At 35.3% G+C, this 17500-nt stretch overlaps 1 protein-coding gene across 7 annotated transcripts in view; it reads right to left on the bottom strand.

Annotated features, from left to right (window-relative positions):
* LOC128249592 (uncharacterized) overlaps window positions 1–17500 on the bottom strand; it is a 245488-nt gene that overhangs the window by 62071 nt on the left and 165917 nt on the right. For 6 of the 7 annotated variants that reach the window (XM_089365237.1, XM_089365235.1, XM_089365234.1 and 3 more), the window contains one exon: window positions 7146–8367. The exons of the other annotated variant lie outside the window; for it this stretch is intronic. In XM_089365237.1, the coding sequence (XP_089221363.1) occupies window positions 8178–8367 (190 nt within the window). In that variant the 3' untranslated portion in view covers window positions 7146–8177. Of the gene's footprint in view, window positions 1–7145; window positions 8368–17500 lie in introns of those variants that run through there. 7 annotated transcript variants of the gene reach the window in all.

Here is a 17500-nt window from a genome sequence, read left to right on the forward strand (position 1 = left end):
TCTCTAAATTCCTATTTATACATATTGTGTATAAATACACTCCTACCATACATATATGTATATATATATGTGCATGTGCGTGTGTGCGTGTGTGTGTGTGTGTGTGTGTGTGTGTGTGTATGTGTGTGTGTAAAATTATGAATTAAAAACAAATCTAGTAATGTAAGCATACACAGTGAATGTGTTTTTTTTTAATACTGAATAGCCCCTGGGCAAGCTCCCTAGAGAATACTCAGTGTTGAAAAACATGTGAATGTCAAAGACCAGGCAAGACAACTCGTCATGATATGAATCTGAGGGAGGTGTAGATACTGATATTCTGCCATTATTGGCTTATCAATATCACACACTCAAATCATCCCAAAATGAATTAAATCTCTGGTTTTCTGACTTAAATGCAAATAGAATAAAATCTATTTGCTGATCTGATGTGGCATAGCACATGTGTAAGTAATTAATATTACAAGTTGCTCAAGTAAGGCAGACATTATTGATCATGCATATATGCACACATACATGCATACTTGAGTGCATACAATCTTGCATACATACATGCATACATTTATACATATATACATACATGCATACGTACATTGCATGCAGGCATACATAAAATTTACTGGCTCTTATGAAATGAAGGAATGCCTGTACCCTATCAGTGTGTACAGACACTCATATACTTACTAATCAAATATGGATTTGTCCTTCCTGTTATGTATACATCTATAAAGAAAGACCAAATACAAAGAGTATATGTAAAATCACACAGGTGAATACTCTGGCACATATTCAACAGTCCACAGTAGGCACAAGATCCAATGAAGTGTGAAGAAGTATAAATAATAACACAGATGGATTGAAGTTCACTACAGCTGTTTCAGATGTGTTCTTTATTGATGAACAAATCAAGTACATCATGTAAAAGGAAAACGTTTTCTTCTGGTGAATTAAAATTAAGCACTTTAGGATTTTTCAAACAAAGGGTACAGAATGCATAGTGACTGTCTCATCTCAGTTACAGCTGGAGATGGGATAAGAGGGTCAATAAACCTAATGATATATATACCGGGTCACATATATATTGATATATTTATAAATATGTATATATATATATATATATATATATATATATATATATATATATATATATATATATATATATATATATATATATGTATGTGTGTGTGTGTGTGTGTGTGTGTGTATATGTGTGCATGTATATATAAATAAATATATATATATATATATATATATATATATATATATATATATATATATATATATATATGCATATATATATGGGAGAATATACAAATAATAACAACAGACGAGGACAGGTGGTGCAAATAACAAAAGTATATATTAGTATGACGCTCGGGAATACGGAAAGTCTTTGACGTTTCGAGCTACGCTCTTCAACAGAAAGAATACGGAGACAAGGAGAAAAACACGGAGAAAAAAAATTGAATAGTGTTCAGTCAACGGTCAATCATAATATGCATATATATATATACTCAATTGCTGACAGTGACGTTAATACAATTCGTGACATCAATACAAATTCACTAAATGATAAAGAGGTGTAAAGGAATACCAATAAGTATTCCAACTTGATAGAAAGTGAAATTTAGCTTTTAATATGTTTATACTAATGTCTCCCTGTGTATTATTTTGTAAATATATGTATGCTGATAACAGCTCTCTCCTATATCTACAACTGGAAGCATATATATATATATATTATTATACATATGTGTGTGTGTATATATATATATATATATATATATATATATATATATATATATATATATATATATATATATGTGTGTGTGTGTGTGTGTGTGTGTGTAGGTGTGCATGTATATAAATACAAATGCATAAGCAGATGAGTGTGTGTGTGTACATGTAAATGTGTATGTATATGTATATATGTATATGTGTGTGTTTGCATGGATTGTGTATATTTATACATATATATGTACATGTGTGCATATGTGTATAAATATAAATATAAGTATAAAGATATGAAAACTTATGCTTCTGCATGTGTGAACATCTATGTTCTATACGTGAATGTGTTATATGTGCGTGCGTGTATGTGTGTGTATATTTTTTATATGTTTATATGTTTATATGTTTCTATATCGTTTTCTTTTTTTTAAACTTGTTTCAGTCAATGCACTGTGGCCATACTGAAGCACTGTACTGCAGAGTTATTTGCACTAATCCACCCCAGAGCTTTTTTGTTGTTTTAAACCTGGTCCTTATTTTATCAGCTACTTTTGCCACACCCCTACCTTAATGGGATGTAAACAAACTGTCACCGCTTTTCAAGTGGAGGTACAGGACGAATTCCTACGCAAAAAAACATATATATATATATATATATATATATATATATATATATATATATATATATATATATATATATATATATATATATATATATATATATATATATATATATAATATGTATATATATATATATAATATGTATATGTATATGTTTGTGTCTGTGTTTGTCCGCCCAACATCGCTTGACAACTGATGTTGGTGTGTTAACCTAGCGTTTCGGCATAAGAGACCAATAGAATAAGTACTATTCTTTACAAAGAATAAGTCTTGTGGTCGATTTATTTGACTAAAGGCAGCACTCCAGCATGGCCGCAGTCAAATGACTGAAACAAGAAAGAGAATATATATATATATACGAGCTTGAGAATTTTCCAGAGGGATGCGCGGTCGACAGTGTCGAATGTCGTCAACGAAGGCGGTGTAGAGATGGTGATCTTTACGGAACTTCAGAGATCTTTCAATAACGAGATGAAAGGCAGAAATATGGTTGGCTGCAAACCGATTTGGCATCTGTGGCAAACACCGCACCATATAGCTGGACTTGGTCAAGAATGATCTCCAGTGGCTCGACATCATCTTGGAGGGTGCAGAGGGGCTGGTTTCTGGAACGCCAGTGATGAGTAGTACTGGTGAACCTTGTCGACTCTGCGCTCGATGATGCCCCTGGGACCTCTAACTAGAGATGATCCCAGCCACATCAATCAACAGCAAGAAGCAGCACAAACAATATAAAACTATCAGTGTATATTTTCACAAGGTGGGTTTTACACACATAACAAAAAAAATGTTTTTGCTTTAAAAATGGTTTTCGTATTAAAATAGTTTTGAGGTTTTGCCGTTGAAGAAATTTCATACTTTACCGACCGGGGCCGGTTTTCGCTTTCGTTCAGCTTATTGAAGTTTGAAGTAGGTAATTTTAATGCATTTTTAGACCATATACTGGTAATTCCATGTGACATTACTTTTGTACTGTCATATATATGTGCATATATAAATACTGTACATGTGTGTACATATGCATACCCATCCACCCGTCCACTCGCCCATCCATCCATCCATCCATCCATCCATCCATCCATCCATCAATTTATCTATCTGTCTATCTATACGTACACACATACGTATAATAGAAATATATGTACATGTATATGTGTATATATGTGTATATATGCATATATGAGCAAATGCACAATGTATGAGCGCACCTTTGATTCTAGTCTGACGAAGTGTCACTCTAATGGAACTTTGGCGTGAATTGAAGTTCAAAAACAGAGTTGGTACAGAACAATGGTAACTGGTAATTTAAGACCTGATAAACTCTTCTTTGTCTTATTTTAATTATATACATATGTGTATATAAATACAGACATACACATACATAAAACCCGCACGTACATGCCTGCACACATACATAAAATACACATATATACGCATATAGACACATTTGTTTTACCGATTACACTTCTTGGACTGAAAAGTACTTCACTCTTTTAATTAATTACATCGATCGCAATTACGATTTCTGTCTGGTAACAACTTCTGTTTGTTGAATATTTACAATATTTCTGAGAAAAGAAAAAAAAAAAACAAAAAAAAACGGAGGCTGCACTTTGTAGTGGTGTACACAGACACACACACACACATACAAGCAAACATACGCACACACAAACATGTAACATAAATTTGTCACCTAACTCTATTACAATAGTACAAGGTTTGACTCTTATATGAAAAATGTGTTTCTGGTAACTGGGTGTTATAGATACTCGGATGAATAAACACACTTAAAACATTCATTCATCAACCGAGTACGAAAGCTAAACAAATTCCAATTGAACTAAATACATACACACTTACCAGACGAAAGATGTAAAACACAAGAAGTAAACATTGTGTTGAAATTTCAATCAAATTGAAATTTATTATCTTTAGGTGCAGAAAAGCGCATTAACAAGTTCAGATTTAAAATCAAAATTGGAAATATACTTTATTAGTATTTCCTCGTGTATTACTGAGATTTTTTTTTTTGCTTTATTATTGTTGCCGATGAAGCCAATATCATAACCGCCGCCACCGTCGCCACCGCCGCCGTCGCCACCGCCGCCGTCGTCATCATTATTTTTAAGGTAGCGATGTTAGCATGTCGGGTAAAATGCTGAGCGGCATTTCTCTGGCTTTACGTTCTGCGTTCAAATTATGCAGAGGCCAACTTTGCCTGTCATCCTTTGGAATTCGATAAAATAAGTAACAGTTGAGCGCTAGAGTTGATGTAATCGACGTACCCACTCTCTCGAAAGTGCTGGCCTTGTGACAAAAACTTGAAACTATTATTACTATTATTTTTATTGAGTGAGAGAGCAGTGCATGCCATCAAAGTGACACTGGGGTAAAATATATGAAGCCCATTATACCCATCATGACTACCCATCTGATAAGGGTACACCAGGCACATGCATCACAACCATATGTGCATGACCATACGTACAAGATAAACAGCACATAACCTTGCAAGTGGGGCCCAATCAGAATTTTCTTCAGGTCGAGTAGCCCATCCGTTGAAAAGGTCCCTGAAAAAGGGTTGTTTAAGGATGTTGAACGAAACACCCATGTTTCCAGAGGTGAATTATCCAAACCTCAAAGAATTCCTCTCAACACATAACTATAATGGTCCCCCACTACTTCTGCTCGTGATCAGAGATCAACCACCGATCGGAACCGTTTAGTATCGCACGTTCTGTCCGTCAGGGCTGCTCGCTGTCACCTCTTCTGTATGTGCTGGCTTTTGAGCCATTGTTGGCAGAATCGTTAGCACGCCGGGCGATATGCTTAGTGGTATTTCGTTTAACGCTACGTTGTGAGTTAAAATTCCGCCGAGGTCGACAAGTACTATACATAGGATGTGTGCTATTTTCTGCATTTTATATATATATATATGTATTTATATATATATATATATAATAATATATATATATTCGTAAGGCCTGGTAAGTTTTTTTTAACCATGCCTAATGCACTTATTATTAGGGATTGTTTCGGTTTTTAGGCTCCATATTCGGGTTATCTCTATTGTCAGATCTTTGATTGTCGAGAGTTTCTCCGTTTCTTTTAGAGATACATTGTCATCTGTTGGTGTTGATATGTCGATCTTGAGCGTCCTAACAACAAAATCTGACCTATTAGCCTTGGTTTCTCTTGCTTTCGGAAAATCTGTCCACTTTACCAGTGATCTGGAAAGACTGATATAGTGAAAATATTCGGTGTACCGTCAGAACTTGACATCTTTCGGTTTGCATTGTACGTTTGGTTGCATTGTACGTTATCCTCGAGGGAAAAGATATTCTCCAGGGCATAAAATGAAATAGGAAGGATAATTGGCATGGAACAAAACTGGTGGTCCTATTACTGGTGAAAGCAGAACACCTGAAAATGATCGTAGATCCATTTCAGCAGTCCAGTGGGGAAGAATCGGGCGTTACGTTGACTGGCTGTGTACCCAGGTATCACGTCCGTGGTGATGCCAACCATCTGAATGTCCCCTGCTTACCAATGTGTTATGTCTCAACGCTACTGCTATCTAGCACCTTCGGATGATCTCTACTCAACCGCTACACAACTGCTACTCGACTGCTACTCAACACTCCTACCACGGCCAGACTACCTCTATTTATATGTCTTAGGAGATCCTACTTCTTCGCCTGGGGGCGTCGACACAACACAAAGAAAGCGAAAGCATGGGAGCCCCCACTGCATATACAATAACAATCACAATACTAACAACAGCGAACAACCATACCAGCAGGAACAACAACAATAGCAACAAGTACAACGGAAAAAATCCACAAACAAAATAACAGCAGCAGTAGTAGTAGAGACAACGTCACTGGAAGCAGAAGTATAAACGAAAACATTAGAACCCTCACATCCTCGAGACAACAAGAACAACTACAGCGGAGATAACATCACAAATATCAGTAACAGAGTACCGTAAACTCAACATAGCTGTTCTAGAGGGAAAGGAAAAAGGACAGAACAAAGCAGGAAAATTTGAAGAAAGAAGACTTTTGTAGTTTCAACACCAACTCTACTATCATCATAAAAGACATCATCAACACTGCAAAGACCACAACAAACGTTACAATGGACATCCAAGTCAACCAGAAGATCAACACCTACAAAGAAATACCATAAACTAGACAGTCACAGACACAAGCACTCAAGAATGTAATGAAAAGCAAACATCAACACACAAACATTACATAAAACGAATTCATCACATTAGCAAATAATGTAAGCAAAAAAAGTTATAAAAATGCAAATTTTGGTACACTTTCTGCGAAGAAGGGAATATACACTCCACTGAGGAAGAACTCATATCTTATGATAGAGAACCAATATCCTGTGAGGTGGAAGAAGGTCCTGTCCTTAACTAAATGATATTTAGAGACATTCGCAAGAAGAACAAAGCGCTAAGAGTAGTAAACAACAAATACATGAAATATTCCAATGTCCTGATCGCTAAAAATATGGCATTACATTTTAGACAGCATAAAAATGATCGACTTTCTGTATATATAGATCGAATTTACGGAATGTTTCATTTCAAATATACCGAAGACGCGAGCCACTACTTGACTAATATTAATACCAAAACTAAACGAGAACGTTTTTGGAATATCCAGTCAAATAGTAATAAAAAGACACACAGTAGAAACGCAACCAGTAACGTAGGTTATATTTACAACAGACATGGAGGTTGAATTTTTATTCCTGTTTTAATAATCGTGGTTTTTTTTCTCGTACATATTTCTATTTCTGTAGAAATTTTGGTGTTTCAGTGTACATACTAGATGTTACAAAACAATGATTCCACACAATTTTTTAACTTCTGTTTTCATTAAAGACGCCCAAACGAACTTTAAAACGTTGAACTTATATTCTTTGTGTGTTAAAGAAAACGAAAATATAATAAAGCGATACAGAAGAGCTGCTGGTGTCTTTTCTCTCAGCGAATGCAAAATTTTCAGTTATCAAAATAGTTCGCCTTCAAATTGTTCCACAATCTCATTGATTAAGTTCAGTACCTTAACTATCATCAGATAAAGGTACATACATAAACACAAGCACAGGCATGTACGGAAATATATACCCAGAGTACTATTCCTTATATATTACAATATGTGCCATATTTAACTGCAGCAATATTAATATCTAAATTTTAAACGGAAACTGCTTAATAAGAAAAACAAAACAAGTGGGGTGAGGGGAATTGACGTTACAAATTATTCAAAATATCCAAATTTAAAATTTACCTGGCCATAGCGAAAACTGCAATGGCATTGGATGAATCTCTTCATGATAGCTAGACAGGGAACAACAGACATATATTGGGTCATCCCATAATGCGATTTTTTTTTAGTATTTATTTTTCGAAATTAAAATACAGTTCTTTTTTAATCTAAAATATATTCTCCTTCATTTTCTGCAATGCTCTTCCATCTTTCTGGTAAACTTGCAAAGTCCCTCTTCCAAAATTCACTTGTCCGTGACGAAAAATACTCCTCCAGTTCTGTTCTGACCTTGTCTACGGAATTCATATTTTTTCTGTCCAAATGATATTGAAGACTGCGGAATAAATGATAATCAGATGTCCGGTGAATATGGTGGGTGGGGTATCGTTTCCCATTCAAACTGCTCCGGTTTTTGGAATATATTGGCCGAACATTATCCTGATGAAAGAACACCTTTCGTCTTGAAACCAAAGACGGTCGTTTTTCTTCTAGCTCTTCCTTTCCGAGGGCCTAGGTCTCTGTTGATTCTTTTCCTTAGTTTTTGAATTGCACTACAATTCTACTAACAGTAGCAAGTGGAATTTGAAGATTTTCTGCAGTTTTTCGCTGGCTAAGACCAGCCTCAGATTGCTCAACAATACGATCTCTTTGAAAATATGAGAGTTCTGGTGAATTTTTTGTGCGTGGCATGGTTATTCTTCGCAAATCTTTAATATAATGCCACCTGGAATGAAAAAGAATAATTACATTGTGAATTCTACACCGCTGAAAACGTATTAAGACGCTTAGAACAGAAATTTTGAAATTTAAAGGTGTCTATTTACTTCCTGCATGTGTGTGTGTGTGTGTGTGTGTATATATATATATATATATATATATATATATATATATAATATATATATATATACAGGTGAGCACTTAAGTGCAAAACAAATGTTTCTATTACAACTGTCCGACGAATGGGAACGTGATACTCTGAGTAACGGTTCTGCAATAATTTTGAAGCTTTAATAAAGAGTATGTGTGTGTGTGTGTGTGTGTGTGTGTGTGTGTGTGTGTGTGTGTAATAAATAATACTCCCCCATCACACACGCACACTTCATATTGCTTGTTTTCCTATTTCTTTCCTGTCCGATATTTCAACGAACCACCTTTAGATTAAGTTTCTGAATTTATTACCTAAAAACAAAATGATTTTTCTGTTTCCTTTTGATAGAGATAGGGAGACCCCTTCGGTCATGAATGACTATGAGAATGCACCTAGAAAGTTACCCTTCCAGGCACAAGTCCGGGAAAGGTTGTTTATGGAAGACTAGCAGTGGCCCATGCATACCAGCCTCCCCTCTCCATACCACTGATGTCATCCAAGAGAAAGGCAAAGGCCAATACAGCTTGCTATCAGTGACATCGCAATGAATTTCTACAGCTGAGTGAACTGGAGCAATGTGAAATAAAGTGTCTTGCTCAAGAATACAGCACGCAGCCCGGTCCGGGAATCGAACTCACAACCTCACAACCGTAAGCTCGACGCTCTAACCACCGAGCCATGAGCCTTCACTGATAGAGATAATTTATTTCTTTATTGTCCACAGGAGTATAAGCATAGAGGGGACAAACAAGGACAGACAAACGGATTAAGTCGATTCCATCGACTCCAGTGCGTAACTGATACTTAGTTAATCGACCCCGAAAGGATGAAAGGCAAAGTCGACCTCGGCGGAATTTGAACTCAGAACGTAACGGCAGACGAAATACTACTAAGCATTTCGCCCGGCGTGCTAACGATTCTGCCAGCTCGCCGCCCATGATCATTATTAATGATTATCATCACCATTATTATATTATTATTATTATTATTACTATTATTATGTTCTACTTTTCGGACAAAACCCTTTGTAACCTTCGTCCTGTCTTTGTCCTTACATGTTTTTGATTTATATTAGCCCTTGTGGCCAATAAAACAGAATTATTAATTATTAATTATTATTATTATTATTATTATTATTGTTGTTGTTGTTGTTGTTGTTGTTGTTGTTGCTGCTGAAATAATGCTTTGTGTTGTTTCTTTATATGTAATTACACTGGATGTCTTAAACTTGACAGTGCATCTTCAAATATACAGAATGATCAATAACCCAAACTAGAGAGATATGTAACGTCAACGGTCGCTCAGAAATAATTTTTCTGGAATGCAATAAAGAACAAAAAGGAAAAAAAAATGGAAAAAATGAAGATAACGGACATATTCTTTGAATTAATTAATATCGATGCATTCATTCATCCATTCGCCCATCTATTTATCTGTCAGTGTGTCTGTCTACCTAACTATTTGTCTCTCTCTCTCTCTCTCTCTCTCTCTCTCTCTCTCTCTCTCTCTCTCTCTCTCTCTCTCTCTCTCTTTCTCATACATATATAATACATACATATAATATATCTATCTATCTATCTATCTATCTATCTATCTATCTATCTATCTATCTATCTATATATATATATATATATAAAGTGAAGTATATTGCCACTTAAATGTGGCTGACCCCTAGGGGTGGATGTTACTGTTGCTTTTAGCCCCAGGAGGACATCTCCTCCAGCTGGCTTATCGACACACTTCTGTGTCCTGTTTGTCGATAAGCCAGCTGGAGGAGATGTCCTCCTGGGGCTAAAAGCAACAGTAACATCCACCCCTAGTGGTCAGCCACATTCAAGTGGCAATATACTTCACTTTATCGTGCAGTTACTGTTAATACCTAATTTAGAGAATTAACACACACACACACACACACACACACACACACACACACACACATATATATATATATATATATATATATATATATATATATATATATATATATATATATATATACATATATATGCATATATGTATACACACGCACACACACACATATATCAGGACTAGCATTATTTCACTTTGTGTCTCTATATTAACATGTGCTAGAAGAATCGTCGTGATACGATTAAGCTCTTACACTGCCCTTGTCGACCTTTGTTAGAAAAAGCATATTTTTGTCGTACTTTGAAATGTTGAAATGATTTCTGCTGTTGCAAGCGTTTCCTTACAACAATCACTACACAGTATACTGCATTATTTACATTTGACGGATATGTCCTCATCTTGTTTGATGTTAACACAACGCTTCGGCAGATATACAGATATACCCTCCAGCCTCCATCAGGTGTCTTGGGGAAATTTCGAACCTGTTTTCTCATTCCTAAGGTATTTTTCGATAGAAAAAAAAAGAAAAAAAAAAAGGTAATGTAAAAGGAGAAAGGGCTCTATACCCCTTTCTTATTTTTTCCGACCAGGCTCCCGTGGTTTTATGGGTTTTTCCACGTGTAACCTTTCCTTTTTCGAAGCGCCTCCCCCTTTGGGAGTTCTACTTATTTATTTATCTATTTATTTATCTATTTATTTATTATATCTTTCTCCGTTTTCTTCCTCTGTTTAGACGAACTTTCCTACCTTTTCGGACAAAACCTTTTGTAACCTTCGTCCTGTCTTTGTCCTTATATGTTTTTAATTGATATTAGCCCTTGTGGCCAATAAAACGAATTAATTATTATTATTATTATTATTATTATTATTATTATTATTATTATTATTATTATTATTATTATTATTATTATTATTCAGGTCACTGCCTGAAATCAAACTCGGAATCTTGGAGTTAGTAGCCAACGCTGTTAACCCCAAGATTCCGAGTTCAATTCCAGGCAGTGACCTGAATATCTACAACAACAACAACAATAATAAACAAGATGAGGACAAATATCCGTCAAATGTAAATAATGTACATAATTCCTCATCTCTTAAATATAGAAATGTATCTTTTTTTGTGGTAGTACCAGCATTTAACTGTACTAGCAGAAAGACCGCCTTCCGGGCGGTTTTCTGTTAGCCCCTTAATAATATTTTCACATTTGATTCCCGTTTCTAATAATTTTTATATTTTAGGTCTAATTATTTCTTAGTATAAAAGTGCTCACTTGCTTAGTAAATATTGCTTTCACTGTTTTATCACAGTAATAATATCTCTTTTTTAAACAAATATCAAGGTAGTCCAACAACAAAGGGAGGAGCAGTTTGCCTTCCCCTCAAAAGCAACATAGAGATTTCAATTTTCAATATGTAACATATAATATATATATACATATATATATATATATATATATATATATATATATTATATGTTATATATTATATATAGGGCAGGCTTCTTTCAGTTTCCGTCTACCAAATCCATACACAATTCTTTGGCCGGCTCGAGGCTATAGTACAAGACACTTCCCCAAGATGTCACATATTACAACTGAACCCGGAACCAAGTGGTTAGAAGCAAACTTCTGCGTCTGCACCTTCGTACAAACATCTGTCTGTCTGTCTGTCAGTCTGTCTCCCTCCCTCCCCTCTCTTTCCATATATATATATATGAAAAGGCATTTGGTTTTTCTGATGATTACCAATTCATAATAGATTTACAGATGTGCCAAAGCACTTTTCAAATTGATGTTCAGCAACAATGGTTATGTTTATAGCCCCGTTCTGGAAATCGATAGAATGTTCTAAAAATACAGTTAATATGACATGGTTCCAGAAGATACATTTGAAAACTCATTGCTGATATAATAGTATAGGAACGCGAAATGAAATATGTGTGCGTGTGTCGGGGGAGAGCTAATTCTTATACACACACACACACTCACACACACGAACATACACAACATACACATATGTACACACACACATATACACATATGCTTCTCTGTCTGTAGCAAATCGACGACCTCGTAAAGAATGTTCGAACAGTCAAAAGAGATGATATTTGAAAGGGGGTACCTCAGTCCACACGGTGACATGGTACGATGTAATATATAGAAACCTAAATAGTACAAATACAAACAGGACAAATTTGACTATTAACCCTTGGTCTACCAGAGAAAGTGTATGTCTCTAATTATCAACTGGGTCCAATGCACCCAATATTTTTCTTTTAATTAAATTTTATTCAAACTACCACTATTTCTTACCTACATAATATATGCCATCAGGTGAATGAAGAATTACTGTTTCTGACGAATTTTAATAAAAAATACAGCTTATAGAATATATTATAAATTTTTAAAAATTACAAAAATACAGAATTACAGCTCTTCATGGCAGGGAATGCAGACAACATTGGAATGTTCTTGGCAAACATGGATATTACAATTTTTACATGTAGTACGAGTTTTCCTGTGTATTTTGGGCCACACAAAGAACATCTCCCTTTTTTCTTTGGCTGCGGAATCTCAAATGAGGGTGAAGATCGTCTTCTTTTCTTGTTTGGTTGAGAAATGTTAGAGGAACTAGAAGATTGTTTGTCATGTTCTTGTTTAGCATTAACTCCAGCAAGTTCCTTTCCTAACTGAATTAGGCAGTCTTCTTTTATGCTTGAAACTTTGCAAGTAAAGCTGTTTAGCAACAATGAAAGCATTCACTGCACTTATAACAATCATGTGGTAGAATATAACCATAGGCCATCTTCGAGTGAATGTCCTTACTATTTCATCTAGTGTATCTACTCCTCCTTTTGTTTTGTTGTAACATGTAATAACTTCAGGTTTCTTTTCAGCACTTTTTGAGTCAATTGAAGGCTGAGAGTGCATTGTATTCATAAGTGTGACTACATAATTTTTCTTGGGATAATAAGATAGGATCGGAGAAGCCTTTTGAAACCCAAATATTGTGCTGTTGATTTCTCTTTCTCTTCCATTTGCGAAAGCACTTGGAAGTTCAACTCTGTTCTTTTTAATTGTTCCAACTAAAATAGTTTTCTTACTATCTTACTTCTTGCAAATTCTGATTACACATTTCAAATACTTCTCTTAAGGCTCCAATTTATCATCACTTCTCTGTTTTCGTCTTGCACTAGCATCATCAAAACCCAATACTTGTAAAATCTGTTGAAATCTTCCTTCGCTCATGATTTTGTTGAATATTGGGCGGCCATCTTCTTGACTCCATAACTGTGTGACATTTTCATGTTTAAATTTATAAAAACCTATAAGAATAATCAGTCCAATAAATTTCTTTACTTCAGAGTGATCAATTTATTTCCCTTTATCTTTGTAAACAACCTGACCTTCAACATTTGTCCATTTACGAATTTCTTCAAGAAGATTCTGGCGCATAAAGATAGTAAAATACGTTTCGATGCTATCGCATGACCTTTTAGCAAAACGGGATGGTCCACATTCTTGGCGCACAGTATTGCAAGATGAAGTTCTTACTGCTGCTTGAGTAAGAGGATTAGAATGCCAAACATCTTGTCTGTCTCTAGAAACATATTGCTCATTCATAATTGGGTGGCTTGCAGATAATTGTTTTTGAGTATCTTCATCATCTGATGACACAGAACCTAAACTGTCCAGCACACAATCACTTTCACTATCATCTTCAGAGCAATAGAAGGAATCACTACTATCCTCTTCCCATTCTCCATCTAATAACCTTTTCGATATTTGGTCTACACTCAAGTTTTCTCGTCTAGGCATATTGGAAAGCACAACTGAACTATATGAAACTTGATAGCAGACTAACAGCAGACATTGTTCTCTCACATATTTATACTCTCCTGAAAGATGATACAATATATTGTAAGAACTGCGTCGTCACGTAAAAATATTACATCACCCTATAACCTAGCAGATTGTAGGTAATGCAATATCACACAAATTTACAGGAATATTTCCATAATTTCTCCTATTTTTCTAAAATTCAGCAAGTAGATTGAATACAATTTTATCTATTTTATATCTGTGATAAATATCTAGGGAAATAATATTTGATACTGCTTTTATTCTGTTTAGAATGACAAGAGTATTGTCTGAATTTAATTCGAGGGTCCAATGGACCCACACGGTAATTAATGTATTAAGTGAAATTTTCTAGCTTTAATGAACATATCGAAAATTTCCCACTTGACAAATAAAAGAGTCAAGAAAAAATATGAGTCACGAGGAATCAGCAGAATCAAATAATATAAACAGTAGGAAAAAGCAACTGAAAAAACTAAGTGAGTCCATTGAACTCGTTGGTAGACACGCAGTAAATTGATAAAAGGATGAGCAGTCTTAATCGATTCTCGAACCTTGGCGGCTTCTCACCAGATGTATCTACATCACTTGATCCATACACACATACATATATACATATACATACATATACATACATACATGCATGCAGGCTTACATATATATATACATACGTGCCGCTGCTGCTGCTACTACTACTACCAGCAGCAGCAGCAGTAGTAGTAGTCATAGTAGTAGTAGTAGTAGTAGTAGTAGTAGTAGTAGTAGTAGTAGTAGTAGTAGTAGCAGTAGTAGTAGTAGTAGTATCAACACGATGACCTTCATCGCCATCACTTCAAACACTACCAATAACGCCGCCGCCCCCGACCACCCCACCCCACCCCACCTCACCACCCCACCACCACTGCTACGGCTGCTGCTATTGCTGCTTCTAAAATTCCAAGAAATTATTTCAGCAATTTCTAATCTTGTCTGCATTGTTTGTTTGTATGAATGTATGTGTATGTGTGTATGTGTATGTATGTGTATGCATGTGTGTATGTGTGTACGTGTGTGTTTATGTATATGTGTATGTATGTGTATGTGTGTATATGTATGTATGCAAGAATGTATGTGTGTATGTATGTATGCATGTGTATGTGTGTGTATGTATGTGTGTGTGTATGTGTGTGTATGTATGTGTGTATGTATGCATCTATGTATGTATGTGTGCATGTGTGTATGTATGTGTGTATGTATGTGTGTGCATGTATGTGTGTGTATGCGTGTGTATGCATGTGTGTGTATGTGTATGTATATTTGTATGTATGTGTGTGTCTGTGTGTCTGTCTGTCTGTCTGTATGTATGTATGTATGTCATTTTGCTCTGTTCAAAATACTAATGTGGAAAAAATATAACGGCCGCACATTACATTAATAAAAAAAAAAATAGAAAGAGGAGAAAGAGAAGAAACAGAATGACAAAGAAGGGAGGGGCGAGAAGGGAAAGTAGAAAAGTAAAAACGCTTTCAAGTATTTATTTTTTGTGCTTCCAAAATTACCTCTCATAAAACGAAACTTCCATTCAACAATCGGTCCCCGAACGAATATGAAACAGACAAAGGTTAAAACATAACGATAGCTGTGTCTTTTAAATCGTCATTAAAACGTCTATCATCATCATCATCATCATCATCACCACCATCATCATTATTAGTTTCATCTGCATTTTTTACCTTATATTTTTTCTCTCGTAAAATGTTGTTGGAATGAAGTAAAAATAAAAGAACACAGAAAGGAACAAATATTACACACATCGTCACATTTTTGCCAGTGGCAAAAAAAAACAACAACAAAAAAAAAACAATGCAAACCATAAAACGAAAGTGAATATACGACTGTCTTATTGGGCTGACATGATTCTTTATCGATGGGTTTCAACACATGGTCTGCTCTCAACGGTATAGAAAAAAAAAGAATTAAAACAAACTTTAGTTAAGACAATATACTTGAATAACTTAGTAAAACAAGCACTATATATAAAAAACAAATAACACCTAGGGATATAACAGATACAACATTATGTAAAAACATTGGAACCATACATCAAGTTCAACCTAGTTATTGGATGGACGGATACGTAATAAAGATATATAGCCTTTTCTGATATAGGCACAAGGCCTGAAATTTTTTTCGGGGGGGGGAGGGGAGGAGGGGATAGTCGATTACATCGATTCCAGTGTTTTTACTGGTATTTATTTTATCGACCCCGAAAGGATGAAAGACAAAGTTGACCTCGGCGGAATTTGAACTCAGAACGCAGCGGCGGGCGAAATACTGCTCTGCATTTCGTCCAGCGTGCTAACGAATCTACCAGCTCGCCGCCTTTAAAAGATATATAATCTGAAGACAACGCAAGCTATAATTACACTTAACGCCAATCTAATATTACAAATTAAAGTCCACTTCCTGTTAACTCCTGAGAGTTGAATTCTTCCTCAGACAAGCCACATAACGTTCTCCAGTTTAACAATGTAACATTAAATTTCAATGTAAACATAAATGTTGTAAGCTTTAGGACTTGAACTGTTACATCGGATGATACATTCTCGATGTTCCCTCATACTTTAAAACGAGGAGCACATAATAATGCAGAACAAGAAATAAAAGTAGATGAAGAAATCTTTAGTCGTAAAAAATATCGCAAGAAATATCGAAGATAAGCCATATTAATTTGATCAAAAGCAAAATAACAGCCAATAAAACACACACACACACACACACACGTATGCATGCATGTGTGTATTGTATGTATGTATGTATGTATGTATACTCTTTTACTTGTTTCAGTCATTTGACTGGGGCCATGCTAGAGCACCGCCTTTAGTCGATCAAAACGACCCCGGGACTTATTCTTTGTAAACCTAGTACTTATTCTATCTGTCTCTTTTGCCGAACCGCTAAGTGACAGGGACATAAACACACCAGCATCGATTGTCAAGCAATGCTAGGGAGACAAACACAGATACACACACATACATATATATATATATATATATATATATATATATATATATATATATATATATATATATATATATACATATATACGACGGGCTTCTTTCAGTTTCCGTCTACCAAATCCACTCACAAGGCTTTGGTCGGCCCGAGGCTATAATAGAAGACACTTGCCCAAGATGCCACGCATTGGGACTGAACCCGGAACCATGTGATTGGTAAGCAAGCTACTTACGATACAGCCATTCCTGCGCCTATGTATGTAC

This window comes from Octopus bimaculoides, chromosome Z (genome assembly GCF_046866305.1).
Source record: "Octopus bimaculoides isolate indiv1 chromosome Z, ASM4686630v1, whole genome shotgun sequence".
Taxonomy (NCBI): domain Eukaryota; kingdom Metazoa; phylum Mollusca; class Cephalopoda; order Octopoda; family Octopodidae; genus Octopus; species Octopus bimaculoides.